Source organism: Pundamilia nyererei, unplaced genomic scaffold (assembly GCF_000239375.1).
Source record: "Pundamilia nyererei isolate P.nyererei 1_Seehausen unplaced genomic scaffold, PunNye1.0 scaffold00045, whole genome shotgun sequence".
Classification (NCBI taxonomy): Eukaryota; Metazoa; Chordata; class Actinopteri; order Cichliformes; family Cichlidae; genus Pundamilia; species Pundamilia nyererei.
Window position 1 is genome coordinate 3,912,666 of NW_005187446.1, and position 24,120 is coordinate 3,936,785.

The 24,120-nt window shown below is 41.1% G+C and overlaps 1 protein-coding gene across 1 annotated transcript; it reads right to left on the reverse strand.

Moving 5' to 3' along the window:
• Positions 1 to 9: 9 nt before the first annotated feature.
• Positions 10 to 18,748, reverse strand: rundc3b (RUN domain containing 3b). Its single transcript, XM_005732158.1, has 11 exons — positions 18,475 to 18,748; positions 13,242 to 13,357; positions 11,310 to 11,443; positions 10,872 to 10,957; positions 10,666 to 10,755; positions 8,844 to 8,924; positions 5,868 to 6,042; positions 5,467 to 5,624; positions 3,917 to 4,063; positions 1,218 to 1,339; positions 10 to 1,131 (listed from the first exon to the last, which is right to left on the reverse strand). Exons 1-11 carry the CDS (start codon positions 18,567 to 18,569, stop codon positions 986 to 988), a joined length of 1,350 nt encoding a protein of 449 aa, XP_005732215.1. The 5' UTR covers positions 18,570 to 18,748; the 3' UTR covers positions 10 to 985.
• Between the last annotated feature and the right edge of the window lie 5,372 nt (positions 18,749 to 24,120).

The window sequence follows — 24,120 nt, forward strand, 5'->3', positions numbered from 1 at the left end:
ACCATCAAGTTGTCGGTGTTTCAGTGTAGTTTATTCAAATAAAGAATAACAAGGTAAATCCAGTAAAACATCTGCTGTATGTCTGTGCAAACGACCGCTGGAACGAGGTGAAGGCAAAAAGTAATGAGTTTAGTGTCGAGGTACACGGCTTAGTTACCAACAATACAAATTGTATTCATACCGAATCGCAACACAGACTTTAAACAATGATCTATCCACGGTAACCAGCCATTACAGTGAAATACTGCATTTTAATAATTAAAGGGAATAAAGCTCAACTTTAAAATAAAACCCAGAAATTTGGGGTGGTTATTACTCAGTGATCCTTACCTGAGAACAAAACCACGTGATACACAACAGTGGCAACATAAGGCTGATGAAAAACTGAAGAAAAACACCAAACAACAAAGACTGCCTCATCCCAAACACTGATGACGTACTGAGACAAAACAGGCACATTAACCATCACAAATAGAAGAAAAGGGTGATTTATGGCACCACCAACAGAACCAAAAATATGAATACATCCCTTTATCAACAGAAAATAATTCAGTGACACTCTGGTTTGTAGTCTTTCATTTTTCCCTCTCAGACCTCTGACCTACAGTCAGCATTTTCAGTATGGTATAATCTCTAGAGCCTAAGAGAGGCGCAGCCTTTTCACTGCCCCCTCTGGGCTGTAAAGTGACATAATTCAGACTAATACTTCCTAAAATAGAAATCAACAATGCTCCACAGATAAAAACAAACAAAACTAAACACTGAACATATACTGATGAAGTTCCATTTGAAGATCCTCTGCCATTTCATCGGTGTGGAACATTATTAAGACGTCATTCAGACTGATGGAGCTGCTTAAGATCATGCTACACCAGATCCTCAAGTTCCACATACATAACATAAACCTCTACAAACAATTTCCAAAACGGAGAAGGTTCCTGGATTATCTGGCCCTGGCCAAAAGGCGTTTTTAACTCTTCATTCCCTATGAAGGAGTGAAACTTGGGCTGCTGACCTCTGTTGTAGGACTGGCCAAACATTCATTCGACCTCAGGCTGGCCAGAGACTTGTAGCTGGTGACTGAGGTCAGGGAGCCACACAGACCTCTTAGAGAAGGAGTTTCTTCTTTGCCTGGATGACAAGACGTACAGTAAATGTTCACACCAGCGATGGAAAGCTTCGCAGACAGCAGTGCTTGCTACCAGGTGCAGACGTACCTTGGTGAGTCCACTTTGAGCTGGCTGACCTGGCCTCCAGACTCAGCATGTGGGACGGTTCGAGAGAATTCTGGGAAATGCTCATGTCTGCAGAGAGCTGCTCCAGACTCTGGAAACTCTTCCTGCAATGAATGGACAAAGATCAATAAAGGCCACACAGTATAATTGGTGCTGATAGGACCAAAAAAATTCATCAGTTGAATGAGTTTTTGATGGCAGTACTTCGAGTACTTCATGAGACAAAAGCCATTTAAATACACTGTGTTGGTAATTTAGGGCAAGACAAAAGTTTGTGTACAAACTTAAAACGTAACAACGGACTCAAATTGTGTAAAGACAATGTTCTATATACAGTCACTGACACTTTATTAGGAACAGCTGTTCCCCTGTTCATTAATAATAATAACAATAATAATAATTTCCCTAGGGAAAGTATTCTGATACAAATACCCAAGTAGCCAATCACAAGTAAGCATCTCAGCAAATTTACCCATGGTCAAGATGACCTGTTGAAAGAGGAGAACGGCCAGACTCCTTGAAGCTGATAGGAAGGCAACCGTAGCTCAAATAACCACTTGTTAGAATCAAGGTATGCAGAAGAGCATCCATGAACACTCAGCACATCAAGCCTTGAAACACTTTGTTTCTGTTTCACTTCACTTCAGATAACTTCAATCTATACACCTAAAAACCACAAACCAGGCGAGAAATTTGGGTGTAGTGATGGATGCAGACCTAAACTTAGAAAAACACATTAAGACAATAACAAAGTCAGCTTACTATCACCTCAAGAATATTTCAAGAATAAAAGATCTGATGTCTCAACAGGACCTGGAAAAACTAGTCCATGCATTCATCTTTAGTAGGCTTGATTACTGTAACAGCATCTTTACAGGTCTACCTAAAAAATCAGTCAGACAACTACAGCTCATTCAGAACTCTGCTGCTCGAGTCCTCACTAAGACCAAAAAAGTGGACCACATCAGTCCAGCTCTGAGGCCTTTACACTGGCTGCCTGTCCGTCAGAGGATAGACTTTAAAGTTCTGATGCTGGTCTATAAAGCTCTGAATGGTTTAGGACCAAAATACATCAGTGACCTCCTGACCCAGTATGAACCTTCCAGATCCCTCAGGTCATCTGGATCCTGTTTTTTATCAGTTCCCAGAGTCAGAACCAGACACGGAGAAGCTGCATTCAGCTTTTATGCTCCATATATCTGGAACAAAGTCCCAGAAAGCCTCAGATCAGCTGAAACACTCAGTTTATTTAAATCCAGGTTGAAGACTCACCTATTCTCAGCTGCATTTGAATAAAACACCAAATCCACACTTTTAAGCTTAAATTTCAAAACTTACATTTTAACTACTGATTTTATCTACTGTTCTGATTTTACCTACTGTTTTTTGTTTTGTTTTTTTGTGATTTGTTTGTTTGTTTTTTAATCAATTTTAAATCATGCTTTTTATTTGTTTTTGCTCTTTAATGTCTCTGTAAAGCACTTTGAATCACCTTGTTGTTTAATTGTGCTATACAAATAAACTTGCCTTGCCTTCTTGCTTATTTTTAAAGTTCCTCGACACGAATGATGTAAATGAGAGCAGATATAATTAACTAGTTCCTTCGTGAGGACAGAGGCTCCACCTGCTGGCTGTTCAAACTTTTTTTTCATCTGAACCCAAAAGTTTAAATAATAAATATTTACTGTTTTGGTCTGCATATCACAGGGTATTGTACTATTGGCCTTGCAGAGATCGTGGGCCATATATATCCCACTTTGATCTTAAGTTGACAAAACCAGCAAAACTTGAATATCTGTAAAGATGTTTAAATATTACAGCTGTCAGCGCAAAATTGGCAAATCCCCATTAACGAGTTAACGTAGATTAGTCCGTGTGGGGTTGACTTGGCATTAATGCGTTAATGCAGCTAAACGCAGGCATCATGACTAACACGATTAACAATTAACTCATCTGGAGCGCAGACTGTCTCAAAATCCCTGGAATGTCGCTGTCAACGCATTTCGGGCAGTTTGTCCATTCTGCACTCCAGACGGGTTGACAGAGTTAAAAGTTTTAATCGCGTTAATCATGATGACTACGTTAACGCGTTTAGCGTGCTGACAGCACTATGAAATATACATGTAATCCAAATGAATATTAAAAAAGTGCAATTTCAACTTCTTCTTCTGTTTTCTACATGATAAAGAAATTCTGCTGTAGTAAATGAAAGAAACCTGTCAATATTAATAGATAAACATTTAAGTTAAGTTACAGAAAAGTTTCTAGTAGCTTTTTTTTTTTAAGTGGACCCATTGTAAAAATTAAATTAAAAAAAGCAGAATTTTTTATAATTGATAGTACAAGAAGAGGACCTTTTCTGTCATTTAGTTATTTTTCTTTTACTTAATTACTTTGGTTATGTATGAATGGCAATAGGGGAGGTTTTTCTTGTAGGTAAAAGCTGTAAGAAAACTAAAAAATATATGTCCTCCTTCACGTTTTCCAAAGCCATCCAGTGAGCCTTGGAGGAGCCTTTGCCGGGCAAATTCTGGCCCCTGGGCCTTATGTTTGACACCCTGCTTTGCAGTATATCTTGGTAACCATGAAAATAAAAGCAAATGTAGAAAACACTTCAAAATAACTGTCCAAATAAATGCTTGTAGGCTGAAGATTTTCTTTTACAAGGACTTTGTACATACTCCTCCCACTGTCCTGTAGTCTTCCTGTACAGCAGTGTATCCAAGGCAACAGCATTGGCATCCATGGCATCGGGAGATGGCCACTGATTGGTCAGATGAGCTGTTAACTCTTGTCTAGATCGCAAGTCGTTGTTTTTAAGCACTGTCCTGAAAACACGAGACAAAGTAAGTAATATTTATTCTAATGTCACAATCATCTTTAAAAAAAAAATTAAAGTCTAAATAATTGAAATACTTTTTAAATCAATCTTGTGATACCTTTAACACCAACACTAAAAAGAACTGTAAATTAATCTTGCAGGAAACTGTACAATTTTCAATCTTCACCACATCAGCCTAACATGTCAGCCTGCTTATATGTAATAATACGGCACTGCTATCCTTTCATTTCAAGAGGAACATAAACAAACAATAGTAAAGGAAATGAAGCTCATCAATCAGTTGCCAGGATGTGGTGCGAGTGGAAAAGTCATTTTCTGGGGGCATCTGCAATCCCACAGGAAACGTTTTGACATATTCTGGCCTGGGCCACAGTACCGGCACACTGTCTCTACTAAAACCAGTTTCTTTGACAATGAAAGAAGAATGTTAGAGACTAATCTTTATGGGTGTTTTTTCTTCCAGATACAGTACTGTGTAGTGTATCCTTAAAAAATTACATGAAAATAGGCAAATGGAGGACAGCAGAAGAAGAATCAGGATTTTTTAAAACTAGAGAAGGAGCACTGGGAACAGCTACACAATAGTTTCCAGCAGGACACTGATGTGAATGTCTCTGACCAAACAAACAGAAACAGACTTCATGGGTGTCCACAATGTCCTCTAGAAGGCCCCATGTTCACTGCCCAGCATTTAGAGCCCAATTTGCTGTCACAGATAAGAGCAGGTTGCCCCTGAGCACCAGTGACAGACATGAAAGGTTCTGGAGAAGCCGTGGAGAACATTATGGTGCCTGTAACATATTTCAGCATTGACCAGTTTGGTGGTGGGTCAGTTATGGTGTGGAGAGACATATCCATGGGTGGATGAACAGACCTCTACAGGCTAGGCAACAACACCCTAAATACCATAAGGTATCTTGAGGAAATCCTTGAACCCATTTTCAGACCCTTCGCTGATGCAGGGGGTCTTGGGTTCCTCCTGGTGCACGACATTTCCCGGCATCATGTGGCGAGAGAATGTAGGCTGGAGTGAAAGACCCAAAGACCATGACGCTTCTCTGCTCAGGCCGATTGAGCTCCACGCAATTTTGTAATTAAACTGTCATTTCTGTTTTTTCTCATTAGTTCAGCTAATCTTTCCACATACCCACAGGCTACTGCCAGAGTGCCCCCACGTGGCACTCGGTTGGGAATCACTGTCTCAAAATATTAATGGAAAGCTGATGCCGTTTGACTGAAGCAGCGCTGACTGCAATAGATTCAGCAACAAACAAACCACCTGCAACCTTCAGGCTACTTGCTGTGTCTTGAATGTCAAACTCACAGTTGGAGCAACTGTAAACCTTTCCACCCAACACCGACAAAAAACACACACCAGAATGGACTCACAATTGGTCCTGTAGTTCCAATATGATATACTCAAGCTGTTCTTTCTCCAGTGTGTGGGAGAGGTGCGTGTCTGCCAGGCTCTGCTGAAGGGCTTTGCTTTGGGACACAGCCTCCGACAGCTGGGCTTCTCGTAGACGGACAAGTTCTTCCAGGTAGCCCTGAGGCAAACAAATACACATCAGGTTTATTAACTTCAGCACATGCATCTGAATGGCCTGCTTTTCACTACAAACAAGAACCCTGAATCAGGAACAACCACAGCAAGGAGCCACAATGAAGATATAACAAAGCTGAATATTTGTTTGTGTGAGAAAACAAAAACAAATGTCACACTGGCATTTACTGCCTTCCTGCGCCGTCATCGTAAATTAACACTAATATGAAACTCCCACTGATGCTACCTTTTGTTCCAGTGCCATGCGATACTTCTGCTCGAAGCGTTTGCACTTGCTGACCAGGTTGCTCTGCTCAGTAAAGATGGAGGCAGCCGTGGCTGTTTTGTCAGGTGTGCTGCTCTCACTGCCGCTGCTCCCCAGAGTCCTCATCTCCTCCTCGTCACTGCTGATGCTGTCTGCGCTGCACAGGACAAAAGTGCGTACCCGATTAGTACACAGCTCGCATACAGTACCGTGCAAAAGTCTTGAGACACCTCTCATTTCTTCAGATTTTGCTATAAAAATGGGAAATGCATGCTGCAATTTATTGAAATGTACCACACCTGCTTTGCATAATTTCATCATTTACTGTCATATTCACACTAACTTTTATTTTCAGGTAGTAACAGGTCACGTGACTGTCAGGAATGTAATATGTTATAAATTCCTGCAAAAGCAATACAATCTAAAGTAGGGCTGGGCCATATCATACCGTTCACGGTAATACCGGTATAATGTTAGGCAACGATAGGAAAATGAAATATCGCGATAGAATATGAGTAAACCGCGCATGCGCAGTGCCTTTGTTTTCATACGCACATGGCCGATTGTTGAGTGAAACAGATGAACCAGAATTGGTTTGTAAAAATGGTGCAACTTCAGTGATGTGGAACTGGTTTGGTGTTTGTCCATCAGATACACGACAAAGCACATTTTTTGCAGAACATGCAAGCGGCCGTTGTTATTGTCGTATTTGTCGGACTAAGATGCTCTTAAATCTGGGAGTAATCTGGGTCCTAAACTCCGTATTCCTCAGGTCAAATGAACACTGCAGCATCACTGAGAGTTAAAAACTGTCTAAATTCTTTCATCTTTAATAAAACGATCAGCATTGCTGCTTTACCAGGTGTAACTATGAAGTTTAACTTCCAGGCATCCATGAAAACAAAATGTATTACATTTAACGGAGTTAGAAGTTAGCAGGAAGCTAGCGGAAGTTAGCTCGCTAGTTTCGCTAGTTACCCAAGCATGATATAGCATGTTCTGACTGAGAGATTTCTGAAAAAAATCAAACGTACAGCTCTGCTATCACTTCCAACATAAATGAAGACAGGAAACTAAATAGCAGTGATGTTTGTAGGGTTACTGAAGTTGGGCTAGCTGGTATATAATGATGTGCTACGTGATCGCTAGCGACACAGCTATGTTAGCATAACATAAACAGTGAAGCTGGAGGACGAACACTAACACTTTTCCACTTATAAAAGTTAACGTGAAGGTTCCTCATGGTTAGAGACAAATGCAATCGCATGGCAGGATGCTGTAAACGGACCAAACTTCAGTCAGGATAACAACTGAGATAATCCATCCACAATACGAGGTTAGTCATTAATATACTGCAACAACATGGGAACAGAGCAGCTGCCAGAGAATTCAACATTAATGAATCAATGGTACAGAAGTGGAGGAAGCAAGAAGAATGAGTTTAATAAAGTTTGATTTATCTGACTGCTTTGTTTCGCTTAATGTGCCTGATAATCCCGTGCACCTTATGGTCCAAAAAATGCATACTGCACACTGCAGTTTAATGTTGCAAAGCACCTCTTTTTAACTTCAGTGGATATTATACATGGTTATGCTCAGGATATGTCAGCCCATTTCTACTGGAAATGCCTTTTGGTTAAACTTTCAGCAAGGAATTTGTTTGCACTGTTAAATTTTTATAAAGCTTTAATGTACATAAAAACCAGCTTCTTGTTTAAGTGAAAATAAATGGTTGTCTTTTTGCACTAGTAATGTTGTGGAGTTGTATTTTGTCTCGCATCAATTATATCGTCAGTTATATCGTTATCGCAAATTTTCAAATATATATCGTGATAAATATTTTTGGCCATATCGCCCTGCTCTAATCTAAAGCCTAATGACAAGTGAGTTTAGCAAGATTTGTTGATACTGGTGAGTAAATTGTGGTAAGACCACTTCCCTCATTATTCACCCTGCACACAAACCGTCTGTGCATTTAAACTGTTCAGGACTTCATGATACAATACAGGAAAATGTGGTACATTACTGCCGCTGCACTGTTTAGGGTTTCTCCACTAAAAAGCTTCAAGCCTTCACACCTCCTGCTTGTTGAGACGTGCTATGGTTGTGATATTCCCAGGAGCACGAATCCATCACTTCCTGTGCCCACTAGAGGGTGTTGGAAAACACTAATTATGAGAACACTGCTGTATACTGTGTTGAATCCACAATGAAAATATCATGTATACCAGAGGTTTTTTTACACGATGCTGTTACCACTCGGTGGAGCGGTGAGGGTGACTCAGTACTAGCACACAGATGTCTCCAGGCCTAAACTCTCAGCAAGCGTGACTTCAATCTAAACTAAAAACCTTCACATTTCAGCACAACTCAAGATCATTAGATTAAATTGACCAGTTGATCAGATTAAATCTCTGACAGTTGTTAAAGTACAACTGGCAAAAAAGGCACCAAAACTGAATCTTGAAACTAAAATGATTGACAATGGCATGACTTCAAGGCAGCAGAAGCTTTTTGGAGCTATACATCCAAAGGTAAAGCCACTAGACAAAGACTCTTGGGCCTTATGTTCGACACCACTGATCTAATTCAATCTCTAGGAAGGGTTTATTCAAGTGTGACACTAAGAAACTGCAAGAATTGTGCATAAATCACAACTTCCTGTCTGCTTATGGTAAAAATGTTTGTACATCTTAGGACAATACAGGATACAAAGTTTCATAAATACAGGTGAAATGCAGCACCGGGGCTACTTTGCATTTTATGGCTTTTGCATGGGGAGGTGAAGCGCCACTTAAACACTTTCAACAAATATCTTTTTTTACCACAAAGGATACGCGTGCCACGTTTCACGAAGTTTCGAGCCTTTTGAGCTCAACACCATCAGTGCTCAGACACTAATAAAATACACACTACACCAGAGACGGACCGTGTGATGTGAATTATTTGATCTCATACCTCTGAGTGAACTTCAAGTAAGGCGTGTAGTCAATCACAGCAGGGCAGCTGCCATCCAGACCCTCACCTTTCAGACAGAAGCTTGAGACAGAACAAGATGAAACATTAAAGCTGGGTCTGTCTGTGACCGTTTGAAATGCAGCACATTCATTTAGATGGCATGTTAGTCAGAGCTTCAGTGTCCACCCTCATCCTCTCCTTCTTCTGACGTCTCTCAGCTTCCTGAGGATGAAGTGTTTCACAGCTCAACTTCTTTGCATCTGTCACCTGAACTGCACTCTTCAATCAGCAGGCCCTTCATCAGGAGCAGATAACAGTTTATTCTCCAAAGCAGCTCTAATTTTATCAGAAATAATGAAGCCGAATTTAAAACGTTTGGCTTATGTAACTAATTTTCCATATAATGGTTTAATTTTGTTATAATTTTAAAAGAAAAACATAAATAATTTTTCAGAAGAAGCACTGCAAACACAAAAACATTCACAGCATGCGGTATCATGTCACCGCAGTATTATTTACTCTAAGGTTTTGAGAGTAAATAATGAAACTCTTTCAGTTACGGTACTGTGCAAAACTCTTGAGCCACCCTTATTTCTTTATATTTTTTGCTTCAAAACAAAACTGACTTTCTTGTTATTTTTAAAGTCGTCTTGAGCAGTAGTTTTTCAGGCTTTCAGAAGGTCTATTCATGAGTGACAGCAAAACTTTTGCACAGAACTGTACTTCTGCTTGATCCCTCTTGTATGTAGGACAGTAGCTCAGAACGCCAGTGATGTTGTTGGTCTGTTGTCTTATACTCCATCACAAACGGCAGGTCAGCAAACACTCATATACAGGACAAATGAATCTAGTTCAGAACCAAATGAAAGTGCTCGGAAATATTATGACTACATGGTCAGCAGTAACAATGGCCACAAAAAGCAGGAAAATATGTATATGTATACAGCATTAACCAGGTTACTGATCTTAACATAACAGGGCCACTCATCCATGAAAGTGACCAATAAGATGATGATCTTTACCACCTAACAGGATGCAAGTGGTACGCAACATGCGTGGCAAATCCAACTAGCCCTCGAGCACAGTCTGGCTGAAGACCCTTTAGGTCAGGGGTGTCAAACTCCAGTCCTCGAGGGCCGGTGTCCTGAAACTTTTAAATGTGTCCCCATTCAATAGAACTTGACCGCATGCTGAGGTAGCAACCCCCAACCGTACTCAAGCAAATTTAAGTAAATGTAAATGTTTGGAAAAATGAACTTCCATAAAGTCTTGCTAATGACCTACTAATTTTATTCAGGTGTGTTGCAGCAGGGACACATGGAAAAGTTTCAGGACATCGGCCCTCGAGGACTGGAGTTTGAGACCCGTTCTTTAGGTGATCACTGTGTATGAGTTTGATTAAATTAAGACGAATACCGTAGGAGGAATAGCGATTTATGTGAACTGTGGACAGACGGACAACAAAGACGTGACCATGGCGTAACTTCACTGGTCCTTTGGTCGGATGACTCGTTAAATATATGAAAATGTGTTTTCTAATAGAAAACAGAAACACGAAGCCTTCGATCTGACCACAGCTGTAGCTGCAGGTGGCCACCAACATTTCCAATACTTTAACATTCCCACACTCACTGGTAAAATGTTTCATACATTTATAGATATAATTTAGGATGATCCTATTTTTCAAAATGCAAAAGTAAATAAACTAATAAAAACCCTTCAGGATATGTGTCAAACTGCAACAAATCCACTGTGCTGATTATTTTAGTAGTTTTGAGTTTTCTGGCAACATGTTTCTTTTTCAGAACATCTGGACGAGTACCTGAAGTCGATGGTGTTGAGTCCGATGAGCGTGTCGGCTAACAGCCCAGCTTCCTCTCCCAGCATGATCGCTCCGTCCTCATAAAACCTCCTGCGGCCAACACACATCAGTAAGACTCACTGTGTACACGAACGTGGAGTAGTGAGCAAAGACTGAGGGCGTAGGTTATAGCTTTCATTAACACAATTATAACTGTTTGTTTAGACCTGCTGGCTCTGAAGTCCCTCAGTGCAAATGTGATGTACTCTGAAAGTCTTTTCTCCATCAGGACGACTCTGATCCACGCCCTGCCCTGCAGAGACAAACAGGTGACATGCAGCTGTTAGTGGAAGCTTCTGATATTTGAATTAAAAAACCAGCTACACGTCTAAATGTGCCTGTAAAATACGTGGCCGTTAACCATGCGGCTGTTTGCTCTCCATCACAAGTTTGCCCTTTGTTCTTTTCCCAAGAGGACAATGGAAAGCAGAGCAAATGATGACGCACTGATTCTGCACTGTGTGCTGCAGGTCTGGATACTTTGACTTTGCCTTCTATCCTGCAGTTTTCCTAAATCAAATATGTTGTTCAATAAAAATGATCATTTTCTGAAAAATAGAACTTCAGAATAATCAAATCAGATCAATAGTCAGTTTTATAATTACCTTCGCTCTAGATGATCGCACATTTTCCATGCTCTCAATGCTTCGGAGGCAGTTATGAGGTACTTTACTGCAGGCAGCTTTTATGTAATCCCAGAAACTCCGAGGAGTCTCGTAGCCGAACCAAGACATCTGACCTGAGAGGGAAAAAAGAAAAGAAAAAGAAAGAAACAAGCATTTGTATGAGCATGCATGTGCATTCATACTGAATGACCACCACAGTCAAAAGGGTATAGTAATGAAGAAGGCCCAGAGCGCATCTTCCCCGGCCAAAGATGAGACCCCATCATCGAAAAGAAGTCGCCCAGTAGACACAACGTCACCTGCCAGCAAAGACTTTACCGACATGCTGGAGTCAATCGATAAGCGGTTGTCCAGCTTCGATGCGAGGCTGTCCCTGGTGGAGATTTGACACCGTGAATTTAAATCCCTGAGATTATCCCTGAGTTCACCCAGCAGCAGGCAGAAATGCTCGCTGCTGAAAATGGCACGCTATGGGACTCGGTCAAGTCTCTTACCGAAAATGTGGCCCAGCTTAACATAGAAAATAAAAAAAATAAAAGAGACTTATTGATCTACAAGCCCGTAGCATGAGAGATAACCTTGTGTTTTCTAGTATCCCAGAATCTGCTGGAGAGGACGCGGAAGCAACGGTGAAAAGCTTCATTAAAACCCACCTGAATCTGCTGGAGGACACTGTGAAGAACATCACCTTCGAAAGTGTCCATCATATCAGGGCTAAGAGGTCGGGGCCGGGAGACCACGCCCTATTGTGGCCAAATTCTGCCATTTCAAGCAGAGAGAGCAGGTGAAGAGTCACAGCAGGGAGCTGAAAGGACTTCAGCGTAAACGACCTAGGTTTGTTGGTATGCTGAAGTCCGAGGCGGCTTCATTCAGAAGGCCTCCCATGCTGTCACTGCCAGGGACCGGCTCCATGTGGACGGACAGATCCCGGCACCACTCTGTGGCTGTATTAACTTCACTCCAGATAACAGCCTGCTGCATTTTCTTTTCCTTTCTCCCTCTCTTGCATAACTAATCTGTTTCAGTTATTAATATCAATTTGCTAATTCAATGTGATGTCACAGCAGATAAAACGCCATAATTCTCCGTTAATGCGTTAATTAAAATGTTTTCTTTTTTCTTCTCTTTCTTTCTTTTTCATCCCTCCCACCCACCCTTTTCCTTGGTGTTCTTCCTTCTCCTTTCTTTCACTGCATCGATCACCTATTTCCCTGCATAGTCATAAACAACACTCTATTTCACTCATTCACAAAGCACAATCACGCACACACACGCGCTCTACGGCAGCACATCCACAACAGCCTCACAGCGCACACAGACATATAGGACACATATTAGTGAATATGCACACTCATAGACAAACTTACGGAGCATCTCGCCACACACTTTTCTTCTTTCTATTTACAAACCAGTGACGTATTTCCGTTTTCCATGAATCTTCTGAGGTTCTCCTCTTTTCCTCCTGCCTGGCAGCTCCATCTTCAACTTTGTACCCACTATCCCCCCACTGCACAAGTCCAAACCATCTCAGCCTGGCCTCTCTCACTCTCTCCACCTGAACTCTCTGATATCTTCATCTCTAATCCTCCAGCTTGGCCTCCTGTCTTTTTTGTTAGGGCATCACAGTAGGTCTCATGTGACATCCTGATATGATGCACGGCTTGGAGATGGCACCACTAACAAAAAGCAGCCCAAATACTGTTGATATTTGATACTCACCTGGTAAATTAAAACTGAGTTGCTCACATCTAAACAAACCTGAATCTATATTTGCAGATTGACGCACACAAGAGGTTGAGGTATCCTCCGCTGCACATCATATATCTCTCCCATCAGCTCATCAAATAAAGGCAAAATTACATTTAATTGTGCTAATGTGTGCAGGCTTTTACAGCTGCGCCGCTCTGTTACCTTTGAGTCGATGGCTGAGGATGTGCTCCAGGATGGAAACAAAGTTAACGAACTCTGGAGATGAGTCATCTATGGTCTCGAAACAGGAGTGGTCCAGCAGAGTCTTCACTGAAAACCTGAACATAAAAAGCAGATACACGGGTATCAAAATCAATCACTGGGTCTGTGTTTTAAAGGGACACTGCACCAATATTGCCTGTATAAACAGACTCAGCTCCAGAAGGAGAGCTACGTGACTGTAAATATAGAGGAAAGGCTTGCATTGAAAAGTCCAGGAAGAGTCTTTGAAGGTAAAGTTCACTTACCAGATGGGGGAGAACGATAGCTGCTTTATGTCTCACTTGTTTTTGGAAGCTTAAACAACTAAGTGCTTAAAGTTAGGATGTGTCAGTCTCTGCTTTTTACCACTGAGGTTTACACGTGAGACATGAATTCCCACTTTTCCACACCGACATCCAAACAGCCACAGTGGCAAAACACTTTTCTTGTTGCCATCTGACGCGAGCCGAACGCCCTCCAAGACGAGGATAAACGCCGACAGACGAGGCGTCTGCAACGATCTAGTCCAGAGCTCGGGACTTGTTAACACAGTATCTCAAAAGCCCACGAGAACAAACAAATCGTAATTAACCGCCACACATTAACCGCCACACTTAACATTTGACAATTACAAGGCAGAGAAAATAAACACATGGCCTCAGTACGTGTAACGAGGCCTTTGATTAATCTCCTCTGATGAAACCATCCATGATGTGCAGCCCACTATGACAGTCTACCGACTCTGCCTAATTTCATTGCAACTGATTATGCAGGAAGGAAAGTTAATAGAGAAAGACGCGATGTGTCACTGTGTGTGTGCTTTATGAAACTGGCCGGTGTGTGTGTGTAATCTAACTTCATATCGCACCCTGCCTCTCTTTCTCCCTGCCGTTGCTTAGCAGCAGGGTGATCACCAAGTGTGAAAGCGGGTTAAAAACTGACGGATTTCCAGCAGTAAAAGCCTTAAATTAATCACACATCACATACATACAGACACCATGGGGGGGGAAAAAATAAATCAACAGCCCAGCTCACGAAAGGCCAGACACAATTTCCTCTCTGTGCAGCGCTTATCCTGTCAGGTGTAACTGCCACCTGAAAAAACGTTTAATGTAGACTTCCAGTCAGCGTGACAACAGCAGAAAATCACACACACACACACACACACACACACACACACAGAGGTGTTTAAACTTTAACTGACGTGTCGCTGAAGTCAGTCACACGGTATTGATGCTAAACTAGATGAAGTCGCGAGACTCTTGTTTCTAGGCGACTCACAACAATAACCCATGTCGACTGTATTTTGTTGCCAATCTTTGTGACTTAGAAAAGTTTCTCATGATGTGACAGCTCATTAATTATCACTTCTTCTGTAATGATCAGAAAGTGCACATTTTAACTGGTGCCATGAGACTGACTTTGATGACGAGTCAAATCGCTGCTGTTAAACGTGAACATCTGAGTACACTCCGTGATTCGCTAACTTTGTGCAATAACTTTTATCAGCAATAACTTAATAATCACTTTCTGAATGATGTTGTCCGTGTCTCACAGAAGATTTTTGGCCCAGGCTTCCTTACTACGTTGCTTTGCTTCACTGAGGTTTTCATTTATGCACAGCTCTCTTAAGGTCCCACCACAGCATTTCAGTCACGTTGAAATCTGAACTTGGGTCATTTCAGCACCTTGATTCTTTTCTTTTTCAGCCATTCTGTTGCAGATTTGCTGCTGTGATTAGGATCACAGGAGCCAGTTTTGACTTAAACTGTTGGACGGATGGCCTGACATTTGACTAGAGAATACTTTGGTATGGAGAGGAGTTTGTGGTCATGTCAAAGACTGCAAGGAGCTCAGGTACTGTGGCTGCAAAACAAGCCCAAACCATCACCCCTTTACCACTGTGCTCACAGTTGTTATGACGCGAAAAAAAAAAAATCCACTCCACAGGACATTTTATCCAGAAGTCTTGTGGGTTGCTGGCTTTTCTAAACAAGCTATACTTGCTCAATCTTTTTCTAATTGCATTGTCGTGAAGTTAACAAGCTTACAGTAGAGTCAGAGAATTAACTGGGACATTGACTCCTGGGACGATTGAGTTTTGAGTTATTGCACTAACACAACTAAATGCTCCAGACCAGCAAACTGCCAGAACATCTGCTTTCACAGAGATCCTCACACTTCCTAATTATCAGCTAATCAAGTAAATTTGATTATCAGCACCTGGCTGTTACTTACCCTCTTAATTCATAGCGGTGTACTTAATATTTCACATGACTGTAAATCAAGCGTTCATCTTCATTCAGGAAACCGCGTGGTCAGATACATGACTTCTTAGAAAGCACAGCTTCATCTCTTTTTGCTGAGCTTTCTGATTCTGATTCTCTACAGTATGCAACAGTATGCAAACACCGGCATCTTGTTTGTTCACCATTTTAACAGCGTTTCCAGGCCCCTAGAACGCAAACCTGCTTGTTTGCCACTCTTTTACAATGACTCTGTGCACATGTGTTTAAAGCAAAAAATTATAAAGATATCAACCATGCACAGTCTCTGGCAAGCCCACAGTGCATCCACACACATCATTTGGGAACAGGGATCATTTTAATTTTTTCCCCCCATTTCTGTTTTAAGCTGGCAGCACAGTGATTAGTACTAGCACCTCAGAGCAGGACTCTTGCTCTGAGGTGCTAGTACTTTAAACCCACCGACTGGTGGGAGTTTGCATTTTCTCCCCAATGCGTCTCTCTGGCTTCATCTCCCAGTCCAAAGACATGCAGAAAAGATTCATTCAATTCAACTTTATTTCACCAAATCACAACAACAGACACCTCAAAGTGCTTATAATGTAATGTGGAGACGCTCCAAAAATAGAGAGTAACCCCAACAATCAAATGACCCCTTTTGAGTAAGCACTTGGCAACAGTGGGAAGGAAAGTCTTGATGCATGCTCAATCATCAAGGTAAGTAAATCCCAAAAGGTTGATTCTGTTCATCTGGACGCAGCGTTTTTTAGTGGGACAAACGTTTGGTCACTCATCCAAGTGACTTCTTCCGTCTCAGCTGAATGCGGGTTTCCCCAACCTTATAAACAGGACATTTGCACAATGACTGAAACCAGCATCACCAAAGGAATGGGCTGGGAGGTCAGTTCGTTGATCATTAATATGCAAATTGTCATGACCGTTGATCAACAACCACTGATCGAAAGACCACTGATCATTAATCAATGGTCTTTCCCCATCCCGTTTATAAGGTTGGGGAAAGAGTTCTTCAGTCTCTTGGATGAGTGACGAAACGTTTCTCCCACTGAAAACGCTACGCCCAGATCAATGGAATCAACCTTTTAGGAGTGGGAAGGAAAAACTCCCTTTTAACAGGAAGAAACCTCCAGCAGAAGCAGACTCAGGGAGGGATGGTGAGGTAGGAATGTTTATCTGTGTCTATGTGTTAGCCCTGCGACAGACTGCCAACCCGTCTAGGGTGAAGACCCCCTCTCACCCTATAACAACTGGCATATGCTTAACCCACCGATGACCCTGACTTGGATAAGCATGAGAAAATGGATGGATGGATTCTGCTGTAAGTACTTACAACAATGAGTCTGTGTTTTAACTATACTGGTAAGTGTGACAGGTAAAACTCGAGTGACAGCATAAACAAATATAAAGCTGGCTTTTACGGTCTCAGGGCAAACACTGAAGCCAGCAGGCTGTCGGTGATCTCTGTTTACTTCCCTTTATTTGCTGTGACCCTCACCGTTTACTCATCTACTGCAGCGGGAGAAAAAAAAAAGAGACTGCTGAGTAATTTGTTATCATGTTGAAGACAGCAGAGCATCTAAAACAGAGAGATTTCACTGATTTATATGTACATGCATGGCATTTTTACATTACTACATTTACAGGGTTTATATAGATATATTTATCTAAATCTATATAATTTTAAGAGTACAGTTCATTAGTCTGCCATCTTCCTTTCATGATTCGATTGTTTTGTCAGAAAAAAGGAAAAAGCAACAACAAGCCCAATTTGACATTCGAATTGCTCATTTTCTGCAAAAAAGCAGTCACTATAAAGCCAAATCCCTGTATCGTTTCTACTTAAAAACCCACGATTAATCCATTATTGGCATCTTTTGTTCAGGATTTCTCTGTTTTCTCTCTCTTTGTGCCAATCAGTGAGATAAAGGCTGTTGCGGAGGCAGGAAGACCTGGGAAAGTATGAGCACCTGTGTCCAATTACCTTCCTTTCAAGTGACCAATATCAGAAGGCCTCCTGAAGCTTCAAAACACTGTTAGTCATTTTATAACTGGATTTGTTCGCCAGCTCTCAAAACAAGGCTGAGCTGATAGCATTTTTATCAGTTTGTTTTCGGAGTCGTTACGCTCCCTTGGTGCCAAAATACAGACACCTCCACATTTTCTCTTCCCTCTGCCTCAAAAACACCACAGGGACTATCAGTCGGTAACTGACATCTGCCAGCAAAACCAAAAAAGCACCACAAATCAATACATGTAGCAGGGTGTTTTTCACTGCAGCTGGAAGAGACGGGAGGAGAACCTGACCGGTGACATGTGTGCACACCTCGGCATCGATATCCCCCCCCCTCAACATCTAATTGCTTATAAATGTTTTGAGGGAATCGGTTTTATGTGTAGGAGTTTTAACTGTTTTGAAAATGCTGCTAAATAAAATATATGGGAAGGTTCATTTGTGTGTATAGGGGGTAACAAACATCCAAAGAAAACTAAAGTTTGTGTAAAAAAAAAATGTGGGGGGGGGTATTTCTAGATTTCTGGCTTTAACTCTCCACTGGTGTGAGCTGAAATGTGGTGGCATGAATCTTTAGGGAAGGGTTGTAAAGCTGGGGTGGGTGGGCGAATGAGGAAAAATTTAATTATCCTACTGTGCAAAATAAGCATCATCATCTCAGATCTGAGATCATCTCTGGTTTTAAACCCACCCAGCAGACAATCAGTGACTTTCCCTCCCCTCAGCTCTGTATGCACATTAGCTCATAGTTTAACTGAAGGATGGAGCAGGGCTGTAATCCTGCAACCTTAAAAGCCAACCTTTAATAAATGCATGCACCTGACTCTGAAATGAAATGATCTGCCGTCATGAATTCAGCTGCAGACTCTGTTTCGTCCTCCCTGTCGTTAAAGCACTGAAGAGCATGAGGAGTCCCCACCTGCACACGGTCAGCAGGTTTTTCCTCTCCACCACGGCACTCCTGCCTGCAACGCGCTTGCGGACGGGATGGAGACCCACGCCGAGCGACGCCATCCCCGGGCTTGAGTCTGTGGCTGGTCCCCGTGAGCTGTCCACGGCTCCGGTGCGCCAGGGAACGACCAGCTGTCTACGTCCGTCTGTCTGTGAGGGGTACAGAGGATGCTCCACTGAAGGAGGGGCCCGAAAACTGTGATAAGTCACGCTAGGATCTTCCTGTTGGAACTTTCAAAATAAGAGCTTGTGCAACCGACTAGAAAATCACAAATATTTAACACAGTTCTCTATTTATACTTATTTATATTATATTATATTATATTATATTATATTAAGTACTGCGCAAAAATCTCAAGCCACCCTATAAAAAACTATTTTATAGTTGTCAAACTGTGTTATTGTTAAAAAAAATTTAATGGATTAAACTAAAGAAATGTAAATAAACGAGTTTTTGTGACAGGCTGCTAGTAACAGTGCCTAAAGATACGATTTATAATTGATTATTTTCTAAGCTGTTACCTGTAAACGCAACACTGGTTCATCCCTTGAGTTACATGTCTTTGTAATTCTTGCGTTATTCATTGGTCAATGTGAAGTGCTTTAAGAAACAAAAACCAACCCAGTGAAAATGGTCAGCTTCCATGTGTTCTTCTTCTTTCTTCTTCTCGGTTTAGATACAAAGGATGGACCGAGACAGAGTGGGGGGGGAAAATAGCTGAAAACCCCTGAAATAACTTCAGGAAGCCTATTAGTCAAGCCCACCTTAAAATTACAAGAAGCTCTGACTCCTCCTTTATTATTAAATATAATAAAGGAAATGTGTTATTATAATTAAGACAGAGCTATAAATTATTATGTGGAAAAGATATAAACCCTAAAGTATAACCAAATAAATTTTTTTTTATTTTTTTCATCTCTGGTCATACTGGCTGCACATAAATAAAAGAGTTGTTTGTTTGTTATAATAAAGATTTCCTTTCAAAATCCCATCGCCTGACCTCTGTGTGATGAGTTTCTGTGTAACATCCGACCAGATGATAGACTGAGCTTTTGTGTGAGTAACAGGGATTTCATACCATAATCCTGAACGGTATTACTACAGTGTTTTTATATTTAACATCTTAAAACTCACATGTGCTTCTGTTCATGTTTCCTGCTGTCTCTTATAATGATCTCTTTCACTTGCATCGAAGGGGGGAGGGCGCCCTCTAGTGGTTTTGAATGAAAACAGCAGACTCTTCCTTTTCACCAAAATCCCATCCATGCGCTCTTCTTCGTTTTTCTCCTCTGTTTCGTTTTATTCCACTTTCTAAATAGTAGAGTTGAAGGAATGAGTTGTAAAAAGGGTAAATAAAGACCACAGATGCATGATGGGTTAGTCCTTTGGGTCTGGACCTCTCATACTGGACCTCTCAAGACCTGCTTACAAGGGTTTTTTTTTGGATGCGCTTTGTTTAAGGGGGTTTTAGCATTCGTACTTCACAGAGAAACATTTTACATTTCACTTACAACACTAAATGACGGTTCAGATAAAGGACAAAGCCCCTATAATCAGTAAACCAGTTGGTCGGGACCTTTTGGACTGGTCACACAGCTCAGCAGCTGGCTGCCTTTGACATACTTCAAATATCACGGAGTTCTTTCCTTTTAAATCTAAAGTGTGTTCGTGTGTGTTTGTCTACATATTGAGTACTTTAGGGCTCACATACTTGGACAAAACAACCTGCATTCCTGTAAAGTAGTAATATTATTAATTTACATACACAGGAATAGCTGTGATATGATATAATGCTCTATAACAATCAGTCATTGAGCCTTCCTCTGGTGTCTTCATGTACCTTAGTTTGGGGGATCTCCTTGGGGTTCTTTTGGTTCTTTTTTTGAGGGACAGATTTTTGTGTGATTTATTTTAAGCTGGTTTTTTTTTGGGGGGGGGGGGGGGGGTAAATCACTGGTGTCTTAGTGAATGACAAAACTTATCTGGACAGTAGATGCTGCTGCTTTCTCATAAGCCTACCATAAAGCATGTTTTTAAGAATACTTTTACTTTCCATACTTTTAAGAAAATCCTAAACAGTAAAACTGCCTTTTAAAACACTTTAAAACAACTCAATAGGCTTTCTCATCGATCGTGCTTATTAACATTCTGTTTGATTGTGGAAAAGTTCAGTTTAACTAAGCTTTTTGCTATGTATGACTATGTATGAGTAATTGCAATGAGTAAACATCAGGACTTCCAAACAAGTCCACTTATAGGTTGTCAGCTTAATTTGCCTCAGGAAGTAAAGGTGCTGTGGATAAACCAATGTGAACCTTTATTCAGGTTGATGTCACAGTCAAAAGAGCAAGGTCCACGAGAGAACAAAACAAAACACTTAGTGAACTGGACGTGTGTGCTTAATAAACTGGCAAATTACAGCAGGATTTTCCTATCCTTGGTCAGAAGGCACAGGTGACTTATATGATGAAAGAGAGGGTCCACAGCAATGAGAATTAGGGTTCCTTTAATCCAAAACATCTCCAGAAGTGAATTCGTGTGAGTATATCACAGGGGTTTTATACACTTAGACAAGGAAAACACACAAAAAAACTCAAGACAGGGACTGAGGGATACACAGGAAACACACGAAGATAATCAGGGTAGTTGACACAGCAGGGTAACAAGACACACCTGAAAGTAACAAGGTGAGGACACAGGCAAAACTAAGGAGAAAACAGAGGCTAACATAGAAAAATAGACACACACAGAAACAAAGACTGGACTCAGCTGCAGCTTTACAGATTTTATCCTAAAAGTGTAGCGAGTATTGAATGAGTAGATAAGACCTTATTTGTCTGGTCCTCATGCAGGTGATCCAGAGAGGCAGCTGGCAGGCAGACAGGATTCCAGGAAGGTGGAGTGGGCAGGTGAGCTACAGGTACATGTTTTTCCTTACAGGTGGAGTAACCAGCTGGGAGGATTGGTTAAACTGAACTGAAAGTCTCCATTAATCATTTTAAAGCAAAGGCAGTCCAAAGAAGCAGGGCAGTTCTGCAGGCTTTAAGTGGATCACTGTTGAACAGATTTAATATGATAATTATTATTTTGAGAGGCCTACAAGCCGATCCTTAAATACAATGATACGCTGCCAAAAGTATTCACTCATCTGCCTTCACATGCATATGAACATGAGTGACATCGCATTCTTAACCCATAGTTATTATGATTTCAGCCCACCCTTTGTCAGTATAACAGCTTCAGCTCTACTGAGAAGGACTTCCACAGGTTTAGGAGTGTGTTTAGGGGAATTTTTGACCAGTGCATTTGTGAGGTTGGACGAGAAGTCAAGCTTTTCCACATCTTTACGAACCTTACTTTGGTCACAGGTTACAGTCATGCTGGAACAGGGAGGGGCCATCCCCAAACTGTTGCCACAAAGTTGGAAGCATGAAATTGTCCAAAATGTGTTGGTATGCTGAGGCATTAAGTTCCTTTCACTGGAACAAAGGGATCAAACAGAACTCGTGGAAACTGCCAAACCCATCCATCAGACTGCCAGATGCAGAAGCATGAACACATCTCCACTGCTCTTGAGTCCAGTGGCGGTATGCTCTACTTCACTCAACATTTTGCATTGCGCTTAGTGATGTCAGGGTTGGATGCAGCTCCTCGGCCTTGGAAACCCATTCCTGAAGCTCTCTACACACTGTTCTTGAGTTAACCTGAAAGCCACGTGAGCTTTGGAGGTCTGTAGCAACAGACCTCTGTCCCCTGTGCACCTCAGCATCCTCTGACCCTGCACTGTGATTTTATGTGGTCTACCATTTCCTTAGCTGAGTTGCTGCCATTCCCAATCACTTCCACTTTGTTATAATACCACTAACAGTTGACTGTGGAATATTTAGTAGTGTGGAAATTTCATGCCAGGTCTTGTTGCACAGGTGACATCCTATCACGGCACCATGCTGGAATTCACTGAGCACCTGAAAGCAACCCACTCTTCCACAGATTGTTGTAGAAGTCTGCATGCCTCGGTGCTTGATTTTATACACCTGTGACCTTGGAAGTGAACCGAACGGATTTGCAAGTGAATACTTTTGGCAATATAGTGTAGCATTAGCTGAGGCCTGATAGGACTATGAAAGGGAAATAACTTCTATGACCTCACTCTCTTATTCCACATGAAATAGAATTTGCCTTCCAAGCATCATTTCAGTTCCTCAGTTACACAAGCGATACTTTTTTCTCTGGTTGTGAGATTAAAATGTGAATAAAACTTGGTGAGCAGGGGTTTAACAAATACGTCATCAGTGTCTTTGTGGTTTTAGCTTCAGACCATTAACCTCTGCAAAGCAAGCATCTGCACTTTTTAAACATGTGAACTGAAACTCTGATGAACCACAAACCTGATAATTGTCACGCTATCAAGAAAGAGCAGATTGTGCCTTAAAAGGATACAATGTGACACTGTTGTAAACATGACTCTCATGCCTCATGCCTGCACTGCTGCTAAGATAAATGCATTCTCCATCTCTGATGTAAAATTTTACTGATGCGATTACAAATTAAACATTGGTAAAACCACAAGTTTGAGTTTACCATTGTTTAGTTTATTGTTCACAATAAATTATATTCCTTTGGTATGTTTTGTATTTTCTTGGGGAAGTGTGGGGGAGGAGACACCATGCTGTGAAATCTTTGTCTTTATGGCGCTTTATCTGTGAGTCACACAAAGTCAAAGTTTAACAGGAAATGAAATCATGGATGTGATGTGAGTGTAAACAAATAAACTAACATTTTAGACCTTTTAAGGCTAACGTGGTGAAGATTTTAATCGCTCGCGTGTCTCTTGTGAAATTATACCGTGACTTACCAGTCCTGAATACTGAACTCTGACACATACTGACTTTATATAACCACAATATAAAATGAGAAATGATAAGCTGCACAAATAAAGGCAAAATTCACACATGACATGATAACTAAGAATTAGACTAGAGTATTATTATCCTGAAATAATTCCATGCCACTGAGAGAGAATTTCTGTGTTTCTGTGTTTTATCAGGAAAATAAATGATCAGAGTTCAAGGAGCATTTTATTACAGTATCTAGTGTAACTTTAACTACTTTATATGAAGTTTGGGGAACTTGTCCTGACTTGTCTCAGGTTCACAAGATAAAGCAGGTGGTTAATCAGAACAGCTTTAATTCTTCATGACAGAGATTCAACGAAGTGCCGGAAACATTCCTCAGAGATTTCAATCCATATCAACATGACAGCATCATACAGCTGCTTCAGATTTGTTGGCTGAGCATCCATCATGAGAATCTGCGGTTTAGTTGCTACTAAGGAGCACAAAGTCACCTAGAAAATACTGCCACACTTTACACCATCACCTCAACCATAACCGTGAACCACTGATATAAGACAGGATGGTTTTATTCTTTCATGTTGTTTACACCAAGTTCACTCCTTTTAAAGAAATACCACATCTTATCGCATCTCATCTTATCGTAACAAGAAACTTTGAATAGAATAGAATAGAATTCAACTTTATTGTCATTGCACATGCACAGGTACAGGGCAACGAAATGCAGTTTGCATCCATCCAGAAGTGCTTTAGTGATATA

Coding starts and splice junctions, on each gene's coding strand:
- rundc3b (XM_005732158.1), bottom strand. CDS start 18,569: ATGGCGTCGCTCGGCGTGGGTCTCCATCCCGTCCGCAAGCGCGTTGCA. Junction 10,756..10,871: donor AGGGACTTCAGAGCCAGCAG/GTCTAAACAAAC, acceptor TGTTGGCCGCAG/GAGGTTTTATGAGGACGGAG. Junction 5,625..5,867: donor GCATGGCACTGGAACAAAAG/GTAGCATCAGTG, acceptor TGTTTGCCTCAG/GGCTACCTGGAAGAACTTGT.